The sequence below is a fragment of the Kazachstania africana genome, chromosome 3 (assembly GCF_000304475.1).
Source record: "Kazachstania africana CBS 2517 chromosome 3, complete genome".
Taxonomy (NCBI): Eukaryota; Fungi; Ascomycota; class Saccharomycetes; order Saccharomycetales; family Saccharomycetaceae; genus Kazachstania; species Kazachstania africana.
The window spans coordinates 1,230,598-1,253,321 of record NC_018942.1 but is presented as its reverse complement, the minus strand read 5'-3'; the positions used below and the strand labels follow the sequence as shown (position 1 = coordinate 1,253,321).

The 22,724-nt window shown below is 36.9% G+C and overlaps 11 protein-coding genes across 11 annotated transcripts; 8 read left to right on the top strand and 3 right to left on the bottom strand.

Moving 5' to 3' along the window:
• Nucleotides 1-224: 224 nt before the first annotated feature.
• KAFR0C06258 (SNG1 family protein) lies at nucleotides 225-1,868 on the top strand (the record flags this gene model as incomplete). Its single annotated transcript, XM_003956706.1, has 1 exon — nucleotides 225-1,868. The coding sequence occupies one exon, from the start codon at nucleotides 225-227 to the stop codon at nucleotides 1,866-1,868; it is 1,644 nt and encodes a 547-aa protein (XP_003956755.1).
• A 475-nt stretch (nucleotides 1,869-2,343) lies between these two features.
• KAFR0C06256 (SNG1 family protein) lies at nucleotides 2,344-4,059 on the top strand (the record flags this gene model as incomplete). Its single annotated transcript, XM_003956705.1, has 1 exon — nucleotides 2,344-4,059. The coding sequence occupies one exon, from the start codon at nucleotides 2,344-2,346 to the stop codon at nucleotides 4,057-4,059; it is 1,716 nt and encodes a 571-aa protein (XP_003956754.1).
• A 457-nt stretch (nucleotides 4,060-4,516) lies between these two features.
• On the top strand, nucleotides 4,517-5,998 carry KAFR0C06253 (SNG1 family protein; the record flags this gene model as incomplete). Its single annotated transcript, XM_003956704.1, has 1 exon — nucleotides 4,517-5,998. The coding sequence occupies one exon, from the start codon at nucleotides 4,517-4,519 to the stop codon at nucleotides 5,996-5,998; it is 1,482 nt and encodes a 493-aa protein (XP_003956753.1).
• A 114-nt stretch (nucleotides 5,999-6,112) lies between these two features.
• Nucleotides 6,113-8,386, bottom strand: YPP1 (Ypp1p; the record flags this gene model as incomplete). Its single annotated transcript, XM_003956703.1, has 1 exon — nucleotides 6,113-8,386. The coding sequence occupies one exon, from the start codon at nucleotides 8,384-8,386 to the stop codon at nucleotides 6,113-6,115; it is 2,274 nt and encodes a 757-aa protein (XP_003956752.1).
• Nucleotides 8,387-8,953: 567 nt separating this feature from the next.
• KAFR0C06240 (SNG1 family protein) lies at nucleotides 8,954-10,411 on the top strand (the record flags this gene model as incomplete). The annotated part of the gene is made up of 1 exon (XM_003956702.1): nucleotides 8,954-10,411. One exon carries the CDS (start codon nucleotides 8,954-8,956, stop codon nucleotides 10,409-10,411), a length of 1,458 nt encoding a protein of 485 aa, XP_003956751.1.
• A 183-nt stretch (nucleotides 10,412-10,594) lies between these two features.
• FYV8 (Fyv8p) lies at nucleotides 10,595-12,637 on the top strand (the record flags this gene model as incomplete). Its single annotated transcript, XM_003956701.1, has 1 exon — nucleotides 10,595-12,637. The coding sequence occupies one exon, from the start codon at nucleotides 10,595-10,597 to the stop codon at nucleotides 12,635-12,637; it is 2,043 nt and encodes a 680-aa protein (XP_003956750.1).
• Nucleotides 12,638-13,145: 508 nt separating this feature from the next.
• XKS1 (xylulokinase) lies at nucleotides 13,146-14,894 on the top strand (the record flags this gene model as incomplete). Its single annotated transcript, XM_003956700.1, has 1 exon — nucleotides 13,146-14,894. The coding sequence occupies one exon, from the start codon at nucleotides 13,146-13,148 to the stop codon at nucleotides 14,892-14,894; it is 1,749 nt and encodes a 582-aa protein (XP_003956749.1).
• A 210-nt stretch (nucleotides 14,895-15,104) lies between these two features.
• PDX1 (Pdx1p) lies at nucleotides 15,105-16,343 on the top strand (the record flags this gene model as incomplete). The annotated part of the gene is made up of 1 exon (XM_003956699.1): nucleotides 15,105-16,343. One exon carries the CDS (start codon nucleotides 15,105-15,107, stop codon nucleotides 16,341-16,343), a length of 1,239 nt encoding a protein of 412 aa, XP_003956748.1.
• A 131-nt stretch (nucleotides 16,344-16,474) lies between these two features.
• MET3 (sulfate adenylyltransferase) lies at nucleotides 16,475-18,007 on the bottom strand (the record flags this gene model as incomplete). Its single annotated transcript, XM_003956698.1, has 1 exon — nucleotides 16,475-18,007. The coding sequence occupies one exon, from the start codon at nucleotides 18,005-18,007 to the stop codon at nucleotides 16,475-16,477; it is 1,533 nt and encodes a 510-aa protein (XP_003956747.1).
• Nucleotides 18,008-19,414: 1,407 nt separating this feature from the next.
• Nucleotides 19,415-20,410, top strand: KAFR0C06190 (type I glyceraldehyde-3-phosphate dehydrogenase; the record flags this gene model as incomplete). The annotated part of the gene is made up of 1 exon (XM_003956697.1): nucleotides 19,415-20,410. One exon carries the CDS (start codon nucleotides 19,415-19,417, stop codon nucleotides 20,408-20,410), a length of 996 nt encoding a protein of 331 aa, XP_003956746.1.
• A 361-nt stretch (nucleotides 20,411-20,771) lies between these two features.
• Nucleotides 20,772-21,683, bottom strand: SUI2 (translation initiation factor eIF2 subunit alpha; the record flags this gene model as incomplete). The annotated part of the gene is made up of 1 exon (XM_003956696.1): nucleotides 20,772-21,683. The coding sequence occupies one exon, from the start codon at nucleotides 21,681-21,683 to the stop codon at nucleotides 20,772-20,774; it is 912 nt and encodes a 303-aa protein (XP_003956745.1).
• Nucleotides 21,684-22,724: the final 1,041 nt, after the last annotated feature.

The following is a 22,724-nucleotide window of genomic DNA, read 5'->3' as shown; positions in this document are numbered from 1 at the left end:
AATGGGTTATAGCGAGATATTGGAAAATCCTAAAAGTGAAGAATTGCATTGAATTAGTAGCTCTTATCATCTAAATTCGCATTATCCTGCCATACCGAGATTTATAAACTGTGCCAAGTGAATTGCATTGCCCAATTACTCTAATACAAAGTTTGGGAATATCACTCTCACAATTACTATACGTTTATTTCAAGCCGGTATTATTCCACTCCTAACATATTGGCATGACCGATCCCGTCCATATATATCATTCTTCCAGTAGCAATGAGGCAGGTGTACGAAATAGAAGTCGTAGCAGCGTCACCCTGAACTCCATAGGTGGTGAAAATAACAATAGTGAGGTCTATCCCCAGGTAGAATCGGAAGTACTTGGTCATATTATGACACAGTCCAACATAGTATACAGGAGTAACGCTTCACTCAATAGTTCTGTAACAAGCATTGCAGAAACAGAGCAGCATTATATTCCGAGCATAGCTAACAGACAGTCAAGTCAAGAAGCTAGGGCCCCAGACGACAGTCAATCGATTCTTTCAAAGGTCTTGACAGCAGCTATGCCTAATCTGAAACAATCAAAGACTAGTTACTGGTCTCCACGTTTGCAAGATAAAAGACATCAAGTTGTTTTAAGGTTCCTGCTGACAAACATGGTGCTTATTTGTTTCATTTTAACTATCTTTGTATTATTTTGGGGCGCCACCTATAATACAGCGCATTACTACTATAGGACCAAGATACTTGCAGTAATCCAGGATGATATAGTGAGTCCAGATGCTTCTATATTGCCAATGACCGCTATATTTCCCGCTCTGATAGCGCAACTACCTGGAACATGGCATGTATTCAACACAAGCAGTTTTCAAGACAAATACAACGTTAAGTCTACCGAAGAAATCAATGCCAAAATCATCAGCTTAGTTTATGATGAAAAATACTTTATTTCCTTTAATGTCCAACCAAATGTCACAGAAAGACTGTATGATTCATTGACGACAAATGACAGTCCAGCTTTTAATTCCACAGATTTATTCGAGTCAGTATACGAGAGTGGGCGTGATCCCATTAATATTAAATCGTTTATGCTACCTTTGATTACAAGCTTGCAAACAAGTTTTCAAGAGTATTATACAAATACCTATTTGCCTGGATTTTTAAGCAATATTACTTTACCAACACCAGTAAATTCTACGAAGTTATCGTTCGCAACAATAATGAAGTTTAATTTTCTAGATTATAGACCGTTTTATGATCGTATTTTATATGGGCCTGCTCAGGTTGGGGCTATCTACACAATGACATTAACAGTCTTCCAATTTTTAATTTATGGGCCAGTACATGCTAGAATGGCGAGGATTCTTAAACCGAGGCATGCTTTGATATACAGATGGTCGATTACCTGTTTTACAGCATTTATTCTATCATTGTTCATATGCACGATCAGTGCTATTTATCACGTTGATTTCACATTGGCGTTTGGGAAAGCGGGATTTATAGTTTATTGGATGTCGACCTGGCTATTCATGTTTGCAGTTGCTGGGGCAAATGAAAATGTTATTGGATTAATTTTCTTGTATAGGCCACAGTTCACAGGTATATGGGTTTTGAGTTTCGTTATTTTGAATCTAGCTCCAACTTTGTTCACAATGGCTTTAGATAGTCCATTCTATCGCTACGGATATATGATGCCACTACACAATGCTGTTGACATATACAGAGTCATTTTTCTGAATGTTTCGAAAAGGAAAATGGGGAGAAATTATGGTGTTTTATGTGCATGGATTGTACTGAATGGATGTTTGTCGATCTTTATTTTGAAGTATATAAGAAAAGTCGTTGAGAGAAGAGAAGCTGCTATGAGCACGAAATAGATTTTTTTTACGGAGTTGGTAAGGTATTGCGATGGTTTTGCTCCTGTACCTATACTCCCCATGAAGCAAATACTGTATCTGGTGGTGGTCCTAAGATGAAAGTACCATCCTATTCCTTTCAGATTATATAATACATGATAAGTTTCTCTTGTATGAGCTTCAATGCTCCGGTGGCAGCTAAATTCCACTGTCTTGCCCTTAGTCAACTCGTTATTTCTAAGCTGTCCAATGGTACGGCGTTCTCATGTGAATGTCTTTATTTAGCGAGCGCGTCGCCGTTTACTGTTTTTTTACTAAGCGAGCTTTTAGGAAATTTTATCCCAATCTATCTTCTACATTAAAAACTAGAGCAAGCCATTATATAAAGGTTTCAAGTAAGGAACCGTTTAAGCATTCAATAATATATTAGTGTATGTCTCCCTTGCTGGAACATTGTTTAAAAAACAGCAAAATAGTATAGTTTGGTCTTGTAAAAATGTCGAATACCAACCGAAGAAAGTACTCTACTGGTAACGATGAAGAAAAGATGAGACGGTCATCAGGTCTTTCAAACCATCCAAATATAAGATCAGACGCATACCCACTGGTAGAAACCGAAATTATGCAACAGGAAATGAACTATACAAATTTGGCATACACAGAAGATTATAGAGAAGATTTTGAGGAGCAAAATGACTCAAAGACTGTTTATTCAGATGCTCTATCATTTTTATCAGCTAGGACCCATGGTGCTAGTAAGGATATACCAATAAGTGATATCGAAGATGATCAACAATCTTCCCAATCAGAACTGGACCTGTCTCGCACAACAACTGATGTCAGAAGTGTAGCTGCCTCATTGTCTAATAAGATGGCGTCGCTAAGTAGGAGCAAAACTACGCTTTTTTCTAAAAGATTAAAAGACGAAAGAAAAAAGGTAATTCTCGAGTTTTGTTTCATCAACTTGACCTTTGCCTGCGTTATTTTTATTTTATTTTCTATATTTTGGGGCAATGTATACAAATCAGATTCTCATTTTGATAAGGTCAACTACTTAGCGGTCATTCAAGATGATATCGTCGACCAATCCATCATTCCAGTCATTCCAATGACCGACATAATTCCATCTTTAATTTCTAAGATTCCAGGAAACTGGCATATTTACAATACCTCAACTTTCAGCGAAAAGTTTCATGTTAATACAACTGAAGAAATAAACGTAAGGATAACGGACCTAATTTATCAGGAGAAATACTTTGTCTCCCTTAATGTGCAGCCAAATGTGACACTGCAATTGTATAAGGCTCTCTTTGAAAACAGTTCAGACACATTTTTACCAAGTGCCTATTTCGAGGCAATTTATGAATCTGGTAGAGATCCTGTGAATCTCAAAAAGTGGATTTTAACACACGTACAAACGCTGGAATCAGATTTTGGAACTTACTATACTTCTACATACTTTCCACAGTTTCTAGCAAACATTACATCTATAGCAGATAATTCACTTAATATAACAAGAGTTCCTGAAGCGGGACAAATGACGTTCACCTTCACAGATTATCGGAAATTCTATGCGATAATCTTATTCTGCACTACCCAATTCGGACCTGTTTACACTTTAGTATTAACTGCCTTCCAGTTCTTTATTTTTGGACCCGCCCATGCAGAAATGGCAAGGGTTTTGCAGCCAAGATACATGTTTGTCTACAGGTTTTGCATAACTGCATTGAATTGTATGGTTTTGTCACTATTCATTTGCACCGTTTCGGCTATTTATCAAGTTGATTTTACTCTTGCCTTTGGTAGAGCAGGGTTCATCATTTATTGGATGTCAAATTGGTTGTACATGTTTTCATGTGCAGGTGCAACCGAAAATGTTGTTAGTCTGATTTTGTTAGTCAGACCGCCTTTTATTCCTATATGGATGATAACCTTCATTATTTTAAACCTGGGACCATCCTATTTTACAATGGCTTTGGACAGTAATTTCTATCGTTACGGTTATGCTATGCCGTTGCATAATATTATTGATATTTTGAGAGTGATATTTTTCAATACTTCAAGACATAAGATGGGAAGAAACTACGGTATTCTAGTTGCCTGGATTGTTATAAATACCACATTATGTCCATTTATAATAAAATTTGTGGGTAAGACATTGCGTTCAAGGGAAATGGCAGCAGCAAAAGCCGTCAAAGATGGTACTAAATAAGTACAGTTTAATCCAAACGGCAATTCAATGCATAAAGTTTTGAATTATTTTGCCTCTATATAATACTCAATTGTGTCATTTACGTTTATAGAAATTTTTTTTTTTTGGCCTTATCTTTTGCCAAGAAAGGCACACGGCAATAATAGGAAAAGGAAATTCTTAATAAGCAGAAAGAACAATTGGATGATTTTTATATTGTAGATTAGATAAGCGGAGTAGAGTTATATTATATGTCATTTAAAAGGTAATTGTGGTTTAAAAAATTTTGTAAAGTGATATATATCCTCAACAGACCATTGTCATCAACATCATATTTTTGTTTACTTTTGGAATTGCTCTAGCCTTACCATCGCTTGGCAAAAAAATCTATTATAAAATTCGAAAAGGCTAGCTACGTATAGGAAACTTCGAGAGGTTCAGCCAGTTTTCGACGCAGCTTTAAGTTATTAGGATATTCATGGAGTCTGATCAATCTAGTTCCGCCAATTCCTTTGATAGTGGAGCCTCTTCGGAGGTAAGTGTGGCAAATACAGACCAGGAATACAGTCCAAAACCTTTTACCAGAAATCAGAAGGATAAGATAGGAGATGCTAATGAAAATAAAACACAGGAGCAAACAGAAGAATTGCAAAGTTTACAGAAAACCAAAACCAGTTTATTTTCCCCAAGATTATATGAAAATAGAAAGAGAGTTTTACTGAGATTTCTTTTAACGAATGGAGTATTATGTACATTCATTATGACTATTTTTGTTTTATTCTGGGGCACAACCTATAATGCAACAGGCTACTATCACAAAGTTAGGATTCTGGCTGTTATTCAGGATGATATAGTAGATAGTAGCTTGCCGGTGGTACCGATGACCTCGTATCTACAGAGTAGTATAAACGAAGTGCCTGGACAGTGGCATGTGTACAATACCTCAACTTTTCAAGAAAAATATAATGTCACCACTGTTGAAGAAATAAATGAGAAGGTACAAAGTCTCATATATGACGAAAAATTTTTTGTATCTCTAAATGTACAACCAAACGTCACCAGGACTTTATTTGACTCATTAACAAATAACAAAAGTACATCCTTATTCAATTCGAGTTCATGTTTTCAGTCAACATATGAGAGTGGACGTGATCCTATCAATATTATAGGGTTTATCGTCCCTCTTATAACGGAATTGGAGACTTATTTCCAACAATATTATTCTAGCCAATATTTGCCTCAATTTTTGAATAATATCACAATAGAAACTCCATTAAATTATACTAAGCTATCTTATGCATCACAAATGAAATTTGACTATCTGGATTATAGACCCTTTTATGACCGTATTTTGTATGGACCTGCACAAGTGGGCCCTATTTATACAATGACTCTGACCGTTTTCCTATTCATGATATATGGATCTGTTCACGCCAGAATGGCACAAATTTTGAAACCAAATAATGCCATCTTCTTTAGGTGGTTCCTAAACTGTTTGACCTGCTTTCTTGTGTCATTGTTCATTTGTACAGTAAGTGCCATATTCCAAGTTGATTTCACAAGGGCCTTTGGTAAAGCCGGGTTCATTATATACTGGATGACGACGTGGCTATATATGTTCGCTGTTGCTGGTATTCATGAAAATGTGATTAGTATTATCTTTTCATATAGAAGATATTTTACAGGTATGTGGATTTTAGGCTTTACTATGTTGAATATAGCGCCAACGATTTTTTCTATGGCACTTGATGACACTTTTTATCGTTATGGTTATGCAATGCCAATGCATAATGCTATAGACATATACAGAGTCATTTTCATGGACCTTTCTAGGTATAAATTGGGAAGAAACTATGGTATTTTGGTGGCATACGTAGTTATTAACGCTATTTTAAATCCTTTCATACTAAGGTTTGTCAGGAAAGTGGTTGAGAGAAGGGAAGCAGCATTAAAGAATTAGTTTTTAAATAAACAAATTGCATTACAGTCAATATAATATTAGGAAGATTGAATAAATTTTCTACTAAAAATGCTGTACGATTCAGAAATATATATAGATATATACATGAAATTTTTAGAAATTTGAAAATTTAAAGGACCTAATTGGGTTAGTTTCGTAATTTTTCACACAATTTAAGAGAGCTTCTTCATAGAAATCTTTATTTGATGAAATTTCGTATATTAATGAAAGGTACCACCATATTTCGGGTGAAAAATAACAATCGATGGAATCCAGTGTAGAGTTTTCCAATAGTAGTTTCATCCTTGCATGGGCGGCAGCCTTGTCAGTTTTGTCAACAAATGTCAATTTGATCTGCAGCTTTTTGACATCTTCGATAGTCGTTAGTTTGAGGTGATTGGCAGTGGTATCATCATCTGGGAACACCAATTTCGATAATCCGACTAAGGCATCCAAATTCAAAATATCATGATATAAAACGGATTCAAAGCCAGCTTGTGCCTCGTTAGCATCACCTATCAAAGTTGAATATTTTGCTTTAATAATATCGCAATTGAGATTCCTGAAGCTTTTATTCTCCATATTCAGTTTCATGGATTCCTCGATGGCCTGTTTTGCGTTGGGCAAATCTGAAGAACTCATGTATAATTCAGCAGCCAATAACCATATCATCTGTAAAAGATATTCCTTAGACTGGCTAAATGAATGAGTAATGTTTGTTTCTGTTTTCTTGATAGTTTCGCCGAATAAACTATTAAACGTTGTGAATAAATCTGGCAATTGATCTAATGCCTCGAAATTTCCAAATATATCCTTTATAAGATATATCTGAGTAATTTTAAAATTTATCAAATTCCATTTTGTTTCATATGAGAGCTTATTAATTGCGTTACTGTGATTTTCTATGGTGTCTATGATTGATATTATAATTTTATAAGAAGATTCCTTATTTTCTTTGATTGAATGGCAGAGGGCAAGAAGATGCCAAGCTTTGAAATGGTTGGGATTTTTGATAAGGACTTTAGTCTCTAAAAATTTGATGCAATGGTCAATATTCCTTTGCTGAGCCAAAGTGTAAGCATAATAAAAAAGTAAAGAATCGTTTGAATGTAATGATAATGCGTTTGAAAGATAAAATATTAAATCATTAGAAATCAATTGTTTTAGATCATTACTATTGATTTGATATAAAGTTTCCCATGAATCAGATAAAATTTTTGACACTGATTTTGGTAATCTGATTTTTGTAAAAGTTAATTTTATTGAATTTTTATCATTTAATGAAATTTTGAAATGTTCATAAAGAAAGAATAGCTTATTACGCAGTTCTTTGACTATGTCATCGAAATCAAAAATATTACCTATGGAATCAGCGGACGTGGTAGAATTTAGAATGAAACGGTAAGAATCCACTAAGGCGACGATATCATAGAGATCAAGTTGTTGCTTCCCATTATCACTTTCATTATTCAATTGATTTAATTTACCGTTATATCTGATAAAGTTATTGAAATTTAGTATGGATTCAACTTTGTTGTCAATTAAATTGAAAAAGATCATGGCAGTCTTAGCCACTGTGATATTTTGGAAACTCTTACTCATGGATTGTATAATGAAATCTTGCCATTTTGGTAAAATATTTTCATATTGTTTGATTTTGGGTAAATAGTATTGTAAGAAAAAATTAAACTGTTCTAATTTAAAGTCAGTGGATTCGGTAGATTTGGGGAAATGAGAATTTTGCAAGATCTCCTTACCTATTGACACAAATTCGTCATTATAATTTTGCAAGTTCTTATTGTTACCTAAGATTGAGACATAACAAATGAGAGGTGAGCCATTCTGTTTTAATTGGGTTCCATTTGCACAGGCTATCAATTCTAGATAGTAATGAGTCAACCCGTAAGACTTGATTGGGATGTAGTCGAGTATGGAGAGTAAATCATCTGAAGTTATGGGGCTCTTTGAGCTAACCTTCGTGTAGTACAGATTTTCTAAATTGAGAAAGTCGATGAAAAAGGAGTAATTGTCGATTATGATCTTCTTAGACTTAGTCAAGTTTTTTTGGACCGTAGCTATGTGATCGTAACCATAGTGGAAATATAATACAGCCAGCATATTGTAAAGCGTTTTCTGGAGTAAATTGAAACAGTCTGGGGTGTTGACGAATGCAATTGAGGAATTCAATGTTGTCTGGAGAGAATCACAATGGGTTAACAGGATCTTTATTGTTTCAGTCTGCAAAGTACCATTGAACAGATGGAAATATATGCGAAAATGCAGATTTAAAGCCAAATCGACGACGCTATTACCGGAATCAAACTCGCTAGCGCCCAGTAAACGAGCAATTAAAGCATCGGAGACCGTTTGGACTGTCATAGAGGGCATTCTGACTTATGTAGACCTCACTGGCACCTTATGAACTTTGTTCAACTCTTCGAGATTTCACCAAAAATTTTCTACTTTCCATATTGGAAGCCACAGCGAGGTTTAAACAGATGCTGTTAATTTTCAGGTGATCACGTGTGTACAATCACGTGATTATGCTTCCTAGCCCTAAGCAGTTCGTTAGGGTTGTCCAATGGGGTTAAACGACAATCTGCATCTTGAAAGCACCACCAGCATCTTCTCTGGCGAGAGGCAATGACGGTAAGTCTCTTGTATAGCTAAAGAGTGGTTGTCATCCACTGTTTCCAGCGTATCAAAGTATGCATCTGTTGAACATTACGATGTGCTGCCAATGATATGGCCGGCGATTACGTAATTGATGAGGAACAAGGCCTTGTGATAGTGCCGATTTTTCACAGCCGCCTTCTGCAAGCCACTTGATTCTCTCTGAGAAGAGCTTTTCTTCCACTTTGTGTTTGACAGCTGATACTCATTTATTTATATATATATATATATTTAGTGTAGTTGAGCTGTGGTATAAGTCAATTTGGAAAACACCTAGGCAACATGGATGAAGAGGATTTGTCAGTAACGAACGCCATGGGCAGGGTGTATTCTAGTGCATCGCATGCTTTCGAAGTCCAAGCACGGGATATTGATGATGACGAAGATGATGAGGATGAAGTTGACTATAAAGAGGATGGAGACGCCATTGATAGAGGCTTGTTTTCAAAGAAGTTTAGGAACGACCATCTCAAGAAAATTTTGTTGCGATTCTTAATCGTCAGTTTGATACTAGCATGTGTCTGTATCTCTGTTTGTTCAATATACTGGGGTGCTACATATAAGACGTCGAAATTTTATCACAAGATAAATATAGTAGCAGTCATTGAAGATGATAATATCACCATGTCACAAAATGACATACACAGCTACACATCATTGAATGCGAATCTCCCTGGTATAATTGAAAACAGTGCTAAGGGCACATGGCATATGTACAATACCTCACAGTTCATGCAAAGATACAATTTAACATCTACACAGGAAATTTCACCAAGGTTACTGAAGTTAATTTACGATGAAGATTACTGGTTCGCCCTTCATGCAAAACCAAACGTTACAGAAAGGATAATAGCCTCTCTAAGTTCATCAAATTCTTCGTTGCAATTTCAATCACAGAAGTTTTACGATATAATTTACGAATCTGCAAGAGATGGGTCTAGTCTGAAATCTCAAATGTTGATCGTTATGACAGATTTGTTCACCACTTTCCAAACATTTTACACCGATCAATACCTACCCTCCTTAATTCAAAATTTGACTATCAATGGCGATGGACGATTGCAAGTACATTCATCCATGAACTGGGCAACAGTGGGGAACTTTGCTGCTAATTATATTGATTATAGGCCATTTTATGATAGAAACTTATTAGCTCCTTTGCAAGTTGGTTTGATTTTTTCTCTGATATTGACTGTCTTTCAACTGAGTCTCTTTGGAGCCTTGCACGCGGAGATTGCCAGATACTTGGGACTCAAACATACCATTCTGTATAGGTTAGTCATGTCATGGACAACTTACCTCTTCCTATCATTATATTTTTGTACAATATCAGCCATATTTCAGATCGATTTCACTTTGGCGTTCGGTAAAGCAGGATTTATTGTTTACTGGATGACAATGTGGTTGGTCATGACTGCCGTGGGGGGAGCAAACGAAAATGTCCTCAACATCTTGGTTGCTGGATACCCAGAATTTTTATCCCTGTGGCTCATGTCGTGGATCATTTTGAATATTTCTCCCTCATTTTATCCAATGGTACTCACGAGTAATTTCTACCGGTATGGGTATATGATGCCGTTATACAATGCTGTGGCTCTGTTCAAAGTCATTTTCCTTGACGTTTCCAAACGTAACATGGGCAGAAATTACGGCGTCCTCATTGCATGGATCGTTCTGAATAGTGTTCTATTACCAATAACTATCAAATTGGGTGAATATTTCCGCAAGAAAAGAGCATAATATCATTCATTAGATATATATACGTATGTATTATTTTAGTGCTGTCATTATATTTAGGCACGATACCCGGATCAGCCTCTTTGCCAAAATCGCTTTTTTATAGAGAGTTAAAAAATGTATGTGATGAGAAGTACCTATAATAATGGTAAACATCATATAGATATCGCGAAAGTGAGGTGAGAAATGAGTAGTGAGAATGTTGGAAGACGCAAGTCTTACAGATGGGCGAGTGCCTCACATGCAAGCTATGATGGTGGGGACTGGGATTCCTCAGATGAATCCGTTAAGGAAGAAGAAGGCATCGAATCAGAACTACCGAAGTTACCAAAATTAAATTACTCAAGTGATAAGAAGAATAGAAGTGTGAATGATGATTTGGATGATTTGATGGCACAAATATCTATGGAAATGACCCCGAAGGAGGCTCAGGGTGCTTTCTTAGATGAAAATGAAGATAGAAATTCAGATCTGTCGGATTATATCGAAGAAGAATTTACAGTATCAAGGACTGGTTACTATAATAATTTTGTGGATTCTGATGTACATGAACAAGAAGATCATGCGAATCCTCGGGTTGCAGACAAGGATAGTGTAGAATCTGAAAGTACAACTGCTCAGTACGTGACCCCAAGAGAACCTAGTCTCGAACCTACTGAAAAAGTCGATGAAGAGGATCTACATGACATAGATGATGCAAACTCAGTAGCAGACTCGCAGCAAGGTGTCGAATTACAAATATCCATGGCTAAAGAGGAAGATGTGCATGACATACCTGATTCAAATTCAATAGCAGACTCGCAGCCAGATGTTGAATTACAAATAGCTGCTGTCAAAGAGAAAGATTTGGAAAACTACACTGATCAGGGTGATGTTGATGATATATTATCAATTCCACAGACTGTCAATGACGATTACAAGCAGGAGGGAATTTCTGATGAGGATTCTATTACTAATATGAGCAATGATCTGGACGATAACTTATCCTATACAAAATCAATCAATTATCAAGAAAATAACGACCAAGAAGATAATTTCCGGTTTACAAATAAAGAACTAAGAGAATCTATCATTGACTCAAGTGACGAAGATGAAGATTATGGCATTAATGCTAGATATAGTGATGATGAAAGTAGTAACAAAAGTGACGATAGAGCTAGTAGTAGCAATGATGATAACGACACGATCTCAAGCGCCGGTGGTGGCAAAGGAAGGGAATCTCTTGAAGATCAAGAAGCCTCAATAAATGATTCTGATAAAGATATTTTGACTTCGAAGGGATCAGATGATGATTCTGACTCTAAATCTGTTACAACGGTTGAAAGTGATGATAAAGGTTCTCTAAGTAATGACAATGAAACAATAAATTCGACCGGTTCAGTGCAATTAAACCAATGGAAACCTGATACAGATGGATTAAGGTCGGGCTTCGTCCAGGGAAGTGCGAACAAGGCCCCTCCAGGCTTCGTTTATGATGAAGACGGTAAATTAATTGATCTAACTCCATCGAGTATGAAATCTAGAGTTGTCTCTACGTATTCTGAAATTGAGAGTGCCTGGAACGCATTCCCATCCGATGGTATAGATACAGACGAATTGGAAACAATACGAGATACTAAAACAATATACGATAATAGTACAATCTATAACGTTCCAGGATTAATAACGAACCATCATAACTTACCACCTCTGCCGAATAATGGCGATACGCAAGAAATAAATGATAACCAATTGATGAAAATAGATTCTAACAAGACGATAACGTCTGAAAATGACAAGAGATCGATTCGGAGCAATCATACAGATATTCTTGGCATATCGGAACCAAATTCACAACAAATAGCAAAAGTGATCGACCATGATAATACTGTACCTGAATTGAATTTAAATAAGTTGATTAACAGTAAGATATCGAACGACTCTAAATTGCAACAGTTGAAGGATTATTACGGGGAACTTAATGAATTTGACTCCGGTATTCAAACATGGATTAGTTACTCATTAAAATCATCTTCTAAAGAGGATAAGGATTACTTGATGGAAGAATACAAAAATAATAGACATGTTAGAGAAGCATATGCTAACGCTGAAGATATAACGCGGAAGAATACTGTAATTAACACCGTGAATACTGTGAATCAAAATGTAAATCATTTAAAAAAGAAGGTTCTCTCTCACACAATAAAGTCAAAGCAATTATTCTCGTCAATAGGTAAGAAAAAATTATAGAGCATTTTTTATGTATAAATATAGTTAAGATTCGTCAATATTTTGTTTAATATCCTTTTAACCTTTTCATGGTAATTATGTTATTCCTTAAAAGAAATGAAGCGAAAATGCTCTTTTGATAAACAAGATATTAAAAACTCGCTGCATTTGATAGACACCTTATAGTAATAAGTTAAAATTCAAAGGCTCTCAGATGACCCATTACCATCCATATGCTTAGTCATTATATAAATAAATCAGCATATCTTGCAGTTTCTTTTGTTCCAGAAATAGGATACAAGATATAGTAAAGTCATAAGGATCAAGATAACCGAAGATGCTCGAGGATACTAACATAGAAAGCGCCTGATAGATGGTATCTGATTTTCTAGTCCAAAAGTTCTTCTTTTTATATCGTTCCTGTCCCATTTCGTGTTATAAACCCCACAGTTATTTATAGAGCGTAATTTGGTTCCTTAAAATAAAAGTTACAACCGTCTCGAATAAAAGTACAAAAGGTGAACGAGAAATGACCAAAGAAGAGTCGTACTTTTTAGGGTTTGATTTGTCGACCCAGCAACTGAAATGCTTAGCCATAGATCAAGATCTGAAAATAGTAACTTCCCAGAATGTTGATTTTGATACCGAACTTCCCCAATATAACACGAACAATGGCGTTTACATCCATGCTGATGTAGTTGAATGTCCAGTTGCAATGTGGATTGAAGCAGTGGATTTAGTTTTTAAAAAGTTTGCTTCCGCAGCATTCCCTTTAAACAAAGTCTCTGCAATTTCAGGATCCTGCCAACAGCACGGGTCTGTTTATTGGTCGAAGGAAGCCAACGCCTTGTTAAATAGTCTACATCCAAACAAAGGAATGCTCGTGGAACAATTATGTCCCCATGCTTTTACGAGGGCAAATGCTCCAAATTGGCAAGATCACAGTACCGCTAAACAATGTGAAGAAATGGAAAATAAGGTCTGTGGCTCGCAAGAAATGGCAAGAATATCAGGTTCAAGGGCACACTTCAGATTTACTGGACCGCAAATTTTAAAAATTGCTGAACAAGAAAAAGAGCTATACGAATCTACTGAACACATCACGCTAGTCTCCAACTTTTTGACTTCCTTGCTATGCGGTAAATTAGTCTCTTTGGATGAAGCAGATGCTTGTGGGATGAATCTGTATGATATTAACGAAAAAAAGTACTGTCAGCCTTTAGTAGACTTCATCAATGAGAAAAGCAATTCGAGTTTGTTAGATAAGTTAAAAGGAGCACCGATTAGTTGTCAGACTCCACAGCATGTTGGTGAAATATCCTCTTATTTCGTCCAAAAATTTGACTTGGATAGTAAATGTGCAATCTTTCCACTTACGGGAGACAACCTAGCAACAATATGCTCATTACCACTACAAAAAAATGACGTTTTGATTTCTATGGGCACTAGCACAACCGTTTTGGTGACCACCGATCAATATCACCCTTCGCCAAATTATCACTTATTTATCCATCCAACTCTTGCAAACCATTACATGGGAATGATATGCTATTGCAATGGTGCTTTGGCTAGATCCGAAGTTTGCCATCAAATAAATGTTTTGAATAATGTGGAAACTAAGGATGATTGGACTTTATTTGATAAGGCATTATTCGACGATTCGATTAAAAATGACGATGAACTTGGCATATATTTCCCACTAGGAGAAATTGTACCTAGCGTAAAACCAACTTATAAACGAGTGAAATTCGATAGAGAGACAGGTGAGCTCAAGCAAAACCTGGATTCGTTCCGTAGTGTACTCCACGACGCTAAGAACATTATTGAGTCCCAAGCATTAAGCTGCCGCGCCCGAATTACTCCACTGTTGAACAGCTCTGGTAAAATTGACCAGGAAGTATCTGAAAGACAACTCAAATTTGACTATGACCAGCTGCCACTGAGTGCTTACTTGAACAATAGACCCAAAAGAGCATTTTTCGTTGGTGGTGCATCAAAGAATGACGCAATCGTCAAAAAGTTTGCTCAAATAATTGGAGCTACAGACGGCAATTACAGACTGAAAACTTCAAACTCTTGTGCACTTGGTGGCTGCTACAAAGCTCTATGGTCTTTCATGTACACGACAAAACAGACCGCATTACCCTTTGACGAATTTTTGTCAAAAAACTTCCATTGGGAAGATGTTGAATACATCTGTGACTCTAATGAAGAATGTTACAAGGCCTACAGTTCCAAACTTATCGCTTTGAGCAATATTGAAGCCATTTTGGACTAGATTTATATATATATAACCATTTCTATTGACTTTATATAATCCATAGGAATATCTTGATTTCTCGAGCCATTAAAAAAAAAAAAGAACTTAAAGGCAAATGTCAAAAGCGAAGGGGCTCAACAGCAGCACTTCGTAAAAACTCAAGTACTCTGAAGTTGATTATATATTCCCGGATTAGTCTGAATTAATCTTGTTAATCCAGTGAGAATTATGTTGGGGATAAATCTAGTGAGAACAGCCGCACGGCTAGTTCTTAAGAGGAACTCCGCAAGATGTCTTCATAATAGTGCTAAAGTGTGGGATATTCAACCATTTTTGATGCCTGCCATGTCCCCTACAATGGAAAAGGGCGGTATAGTCTCATGGAAAGTCGAAGTAGGTAATACCTTCTCTGCTGGGGATGTTCTTTTAGAAGTAGAAACAGATAAAGCTCAAATTGATGTCGAGGCTCAAGATGATGGTAAGTTAGCGAAGATTCTGCGCAAGGATGGGTCCAAAGATATCTCAGTTGGTGAAACCATTGCATTTATTGCAGAACCAAATGATGATTTATCCACCCTTGAGATTCCTGAAATAGCACAAGACAAGAGGGAGAAGGCTCATGCTTCATCAGGAAAAAAGGATGAACTTCAAGCTAAATCTTCTCCACAAGCAACACCTACCAAAGGTGCAAAACGAAGTGCTGTTAAATTGCACACCGCAAACCCAAATCAGACTCTATTACCTTCTGTTTCATTGCTTTTAGCTGAGAATAATTTATCAAAAGAAGATGCGTTTAACAATATCGAAGCTACGGGATTAAATGGTAGACTATTGAAAGGTGATGTCTTGGCTTACCTTGGACGTATTGACAACGAAAACTTACTGGGTATTACCGAATATATTCGTAACTCTGAATCATTAGACTTATCTAATATCAAGGTAAAACCACGGCAGGCAATGGAAACTCAAGAAATCAGCAAAGAGAAGGTTGAAGAGACTAAAAAAGAAGCTGCCATCAAGAAAGCTCCTCTAATATTAAATGAAGAAATTATACTAACTGTTCCTAGTGAAGTTAATGAGCTTAAATTGAGCAAATCGTTGCGTTCCTTTATAGATGAAGCGTATCATTATACTCACAGGGCATCTTTAGAAAATGAACAATCTAATTATTTTGATGCTATATTTGATGAGCTAACTACTCCAAATTTAAGGGCACCAAGATTTAAGTACAGCTATGACATTATTCCATTAAATACAAATAGCAATAACATGATGGGGGAAGAGGACGATATTTTTGATATCCTATCTTCAAGAAAGAGGAGAGCAAGTGTTGAAAGTAGACGCAACAACGAAAAGACCAACGACTATCTATTAAATTTAAGAGTAGCTGTCTCGAATAGGTTTTTAGATTCTGAAAAAAAGGCCTCAAGATTTATTGAATATATCAAACAAGTTGAAATTTTTTAGAAAGATATTTTATACTTAATTCTTGCAAATAGTATATTGTTTCAAATGTTCTATAATATACACATCATGTACTTATATAATTTTACTGTAATTATGAAAAGAATAAATTTCAATCACATAAATTAAATTTATCAAAATGCATAGAATCCATTATCTTCAAAGAATAGAATAACTTTTTGAAGAATGTCATTGATGGCTTCATCATTAGACTCTAGTTTGATGTCAGAGTCAGCAGTACTACCTAAGACGTAGACATTTTGTTTTGGAACAATTACTTTATCGTTGTTCCATTGATCTGGTATTATTAAACCAGCACCTGATTGAATGAAATCGGAAATGGCTGACAAAGCCTTTTCCTCATTATCATGTTCAAAAATCTTGTAAAATCTACCGCCACCAAATTGAAGGAAAGTAGATAATAATGCAATAGATAATTGATTATGGGAAGCTTTCAAAGACTCTTCGAAGACTATGGCAAAACCTTGTTTGTTTCTCGGTGGATTTGATTCTCGCAAGATTTTAACAACTTCAGGATACGAGAACCATTCTGGGATTTCACCACTAACTCTTAAACGACGTCTTAGTTCAGTGCCGGATATGTTTAGCGTTCTTGTCTTTGAAGTGTCAATTTCATCAATTGGAGCGTATCTATCCTCATCGGGTAAGTATGTGACCATTCTGAAAGGTACGACCTGAATTTCTAACTCATTTTTGTACGATTCAACCAATTCTTGCGCATCATAAGGGCCATAGAAGTCAACACCCTTAGAGTTTGAGCCTGGACCAGCATGATCTCTACCGACAATGAAATGGCTGGCACCGTAGTTTTTCCTGATAATTGCATGCCATACTGCTTCTTTGTCACCGGCCATTCTCATAGCCAATGGTAACAGAGACAAGAATGCGATACCACTTGGATAACGTTTGATAATTTCTTGGTAGACGCGGACACGAGTATGATGATCGATATCGCCTGGCTTTGTTAAGCCGACTACCGGGTGAATCAAGATTTTGGAGTTGGTTTCTCTTGCAGCTCTAACAGTTAATTCTCTATGAGCCCTGTGCATTGGATTACGAGTTTGGAAAGCAACGACTTTATTCCAGTCTCTTGACTTGAATTCAGATCTCAATTGAGCAGGAGTCTTTCTCAAACCGGGGTAGTCATAATGACGAGGTAGCTGGACAGCTTCTAAAGAACCACCGATGTAGTATTCGCCTGCAACGTTATTTAAATATTGAATAGCAGGATGTTCTGGGTCGCCTCTGAAAACGTTTTTGGCTTCGAGAGCCTTGTCAGGTTTGTAAATATCTTGCACAGTTAAGATAGCAATAGGAATTTCATTATCTTGTAGTAAAGAGATTCTTTGATTTGGTTTAATTGAATTAGCAAATGTTGAATCGACATCTAAAGTAATAGGAATAGTCCACAATGTGTTATCTGATAATCTTGAATTATTGACGACAGAAATATAATCTTTTTCATTTAAGAAACCGGTTAATGGCGAAAAACCGCCATTCAGAATCAATTCTATATCACATATTTGTCTTGCAGTTAAGTTCCATTTAGTAATGGCAGCAGTTTGAGATTCAGCTAATAAAGCGGAATATTTCGAAGCATCTCTTTCTATCAAGTCCTGTAGGACACCACCGTGAGGAGCGGGCATTTGTGTAAAGTTTTACAAGTATGATTATGTGAACAAGGCCAAGGGCAACATGCACAGAGCACAAGATCTATTAATGCCAGCTTAAGTACTTTTTGCGAAACAACATCTACGTTTCCACCAAAACTGTGGTAGCTGTTTTTCCAGCCACCACTACCTTGAACAATTGATGCCATTAAATACAGTTATTCACACATCGTCATCATCACTGCCACGGCACAATGTCATTGATGAAGAGTAATCATGGGTTACACCACAGGGCCATACCAATCTTGTCATTCAAAACGTCCGTAAAAGCACGTGCTCTTTTATATCGAAATCTCAACATAATCAATTTGCATGGATTATATATCGAGGCATATTGACATTTTCCAGACGAGAGCGGTGGTAATGGGGCCAACAACAGCGAACTAGCGATGTCTGGGTCCAACCTATGTGGGCCGTGAATGTCGGAGTGGGCGTGTGCTGCTTCCAATAGTATCGTCCATCAAGGCTTCCTGTGGAGTAAGAATGCAACAGGCCTGTGGGCTTCCTGAATTGCGTCGACATACTGACTGCATGTTGCTCGAATGTCACTCCCGTTGCTTCAAAGAGGCTGCCTCTACGAGATAAGAGGAGTGCCGGAACGGGAGGCAACCGGCAAAGTGAAACAACGCGGCAGCAAATTGGGAGACCAAAAAAATAGCCTGACTGCGTTTGTAAAGTGGAAGTCACACCTGCAAGCCTCTTTTTGATAAAAGAAGAAGCGACGCCAAGATTTAGTGTAGCTAGATGGAAAACTGCCTGGATTTGGGGAAAGCAGGTTGCCAGGTCTCTGACTGTGGCCTCTGGGTCTTGCGGCCTTTCTCGAGCATGCTGTCATCATTATAGGCGCGACTTCTCGAGCGAGAGAAATGGCTGTCTAAAAATAAGGTGACTTAAAAACAAGAGAACTCCTGGTCAAGTCCGAGGGAAGCTGCTTTCTTGATGGTCGACTAAATGATGGGTGGACCAAGACAGCTCTCTCCTGAGATCCTAGAGAGGTCAGTAGTTTCTATTTTATTCTTTCCCCTTCTCTTTCTCTAGTGTAATTAGGAACATGTTATACACTCACTTGCATTTCTTAAAACATCACCAAGACATTTTTGATAGGTGTGAGACGCTACGTATCATGATTAGACATGCGTAGAGTTCTCGGTTTTCGAAGCAATCAACTTACTTGCTCTTGAAACAGACGTGTAAGTTTTTACAACCAATACGAGATATCCTTCAGCAACCGTTCAAGTACCATTTTCTGGTCCAAATTAATATATAAACGTTGACAAAATCTCAGAACTTTAGGATGTTGAGAGTCTCCTTTTATTTTGCTTCTTAATTTTTGTCTATATCAGCAGGAACGTAGTTTCACATCAAACAAACAACAAATAAAAAATGGTTAGAATTGCTATTAACGGTTTCGGTAGAATCGGTAGATTAGTCTTCAGAATTGCTTTAAACAGAAAGGACGTTGAAGTCGTTGCCATCAACGATCCATTCATTGCTGTTGACTACGCTGCTTACATGTTCAAGTACGACTCCACCCACGGTCCATACAAGGGTGCTGTCTCCCACGATGACAAGCACATCGTCATCGATGGTCACAAGGTCGCTGTCTACCAAGAAAGAGACCCAGCTAACTTACCATGGGCTGCTAGCAAGATCGACATTGTTGTTGACTCCACTGGTGTTTTCAAGGAATTAGACACTTGTCAAAAGCACATTGACGCCGGTGCTAAGAAGGTTGTCATCACTGCTCCATCCAGTACCGCTCCAATGTTCGTCGTTGGTGTTAACGAAGACAAATACGCTGGTCAAAACATTGTCTCCAACGCTTCTTGTACCACTAACTGTTTAGCTCCATTAGCTAAGGTTATCAACGATGCTTTCGGTATCGAAGAAGGTTTAATGACCACTGTCCACTCTTTAACTGCTACCCAAAAGACTGTTGATGGTCCATCCCACAAGGACTGGAGAGGTGGTAGAACCGCTTCTGGTAACATCATCCCATCCTCTACTGGTGCTGCCAAGGCTGTCGGTAAGGTCTTACCAGAATTACAAGGTAAGTTAACCGGTATGGCTTTCAGAGTCCCAACCGTCGATGTTTCCGTTGTCGATTTAACTGTTAAGTTAGCTAAGGAAACTACTTACGATGAAATCAAGAAGGTCGTCAAGGCTGCTTCTGAAGGTAAGTTAAAGGGTGTCTTAGGTTACACTGAAGATGCTGTTGTCTCTTCTGACTTCATCTCTGACCCAAGATCTTCTATCTTCGACGCTTCCGCTGGTATTCAATTATCTCCAAAGTTCGTCAAATTAGTCTCTTGGTACGATAACGAATACGGTTACTCCACCAGAGTTGTTGACTTAGTCGAACACGTCGCCAGAGCTTAAATTAATTTAAATTACTAGTTTCCAGTATTTTAATTTATTTTTATGTTTCTATGATATAGATTTACAATGATGACTTAGTTCTATATAAATGATTTTATACAATTGATCAAATAAGAGAACTATAACGTTTATTTGAATGACATTTTTCTTTCTTATCTATATAGTTTGGTCCAGAAATGTTATAAAAATTAAAGCGAAAGAGTAAAGTAACAAAGAATTGCAATTTCATTATACAGTTATTTTTTTTTCAAAAAATCAATTATAGGTAATATATGTGTGATATATATGTTTTATCTTGAGTAAGTAGTATGACAATGTGATGGGGGATAGATACGAATAGAAGAAACAAAGATTAATCTAATTATTCATAATCAGAGTCATCTTCATCTTCAGAATCGGATCTGTTGTCTAATTCCTTAGATTCCAATAGAGCTTGTAATTCAGCATCTTCAGTGGCGGTGACAGCCTTTGGTGGCATAGTAATGTTACAAACACCACCATATTTAGTAATGACTTCATTAATTTTTGTAATTGCAGTTTCTAATAGTTCAATACCTTGAGCTTTGTCTAAAGCTTGGGTGGTAATGACATATAAAGGAGCAGCGACTAATTTAACTTTAATTTGCATTTGTTCGGTAGAGATGGCTTCAGCTGACTTCAAAGCCTCTTTAATGGCATCGATACCTTCGTAACTGAAACAAGAAACCTCAACATCGGCTCTAATTTTGACAGCTTGTGGAGTTAATCTCTTTGAAATGTAAGTTTTCAATTCTGACAATATTTCCTGAGATGGTGGTTCGATACCTTCCCAAACGGTTTCGTCAATAATAGATAATTTGAAAGCTTCATAAGCATGTCCGAATTTTCGACTTAATGGCCATGCAATTGATTTATATAAATCTTCTAATGGAATTTGGAATTTCTCAGCACAGTATCTCAAGATGGAATGAACAGTTTTAGATTTTTGATATTTTTCTTCACATTTAATTATATCTTCTGAAGATACACGACGTTTTGATAAATCAATGTAACCTTTTTCTTTATCAACACGTAAGACGACAACGACATCATTCTTACCAACACGGATCAATTTTTGGATAGATCTTATACGTCTACGAGATAATTCACTCAGTAGAATCATACCTTCAATATTGTCATATTCTAATAATTTGACGTAAGCACCCATTTCGGCGATTTGTTGAACATTGACCATGACGACATCGTCAACTTCTGGATACTTGTTTTCGTAAAACCTACAATGGTTGATGGACATCTCTGACTATGTGTTATTGATCTATTCTTCAAGATAAAAAGATTTCTATCTCCTGTATCAATTAATATATCTCAACACTATAACTTGACTTTTGTCTCTGCTGTGCAAGGAAAAATTTTCCAAAATGACGATAATTTTGGAGGAAAAATTTTCCAGAATTTCGAGTGTAAATTGCGGGTAAGTTGTAAAGTTCTTCGTCACGTGATTTTTTAAAACCAAACTTTCTGATTCTACATAATAAGTCTCTATCTTATAGCTGGTCTTCCAATTGATTAACCCACCAAGTTGCATGGCATTTGTCTGTATGCTGTAGGAAGATCCTGTGAATGGGTCTCTGTGGACTCTTCAGTGAGTGCGAACTGACACAGTTTGGCTGGGGACGAACAATATGGCATGATGTAGTAGCCGCTTGAACCGGTGAATCCAACGTAAACGTTAGTCAGCTAAAAGGCCACTTCACTCTTGTTTATCCAAGAGAACTTTTTATATATTTACCCCACGTTGATACAAGCCAGAATGGAATATCGGAGAGTCTATTCTGTGACTTAGCGATACGACCAGTAATTTCGAAGCCAATACCACCCAAAACAGATCTCTCTGTCTAAATTATTACGGAAACATGAAGTCATAAAACTAGAAAAATGACATTACAGATCTATTATGCGGTCTGACGTTCCTTGACAAAAGAAAAAGCCAACACCTGGCCGTAATATTGACCTATTTATTTGTCACGTTTTAGTATAGCTCTGGCTGCAAATCCCATGGCATGCTTCCTATGGGAAGCCCGAAAATAAAGGCGCCATAACAATTTCCTATACACAATTAATATATTCAAGGCTACAAATGCCAATAAGATTATCAATAAATCTGCCCCCACAATACTACTCTTGATATTGGTCCATCGCTTTATGTGTGATGCGAATAGTGCTTATTCCAATGGGGTAACATTACAAATATCCTATCGTGCAATTATCACGTGACGAGAAACGCATCCTATTGAAATCAGAGAAGGAATAACCTGCGATTACAAAACAACTTCAT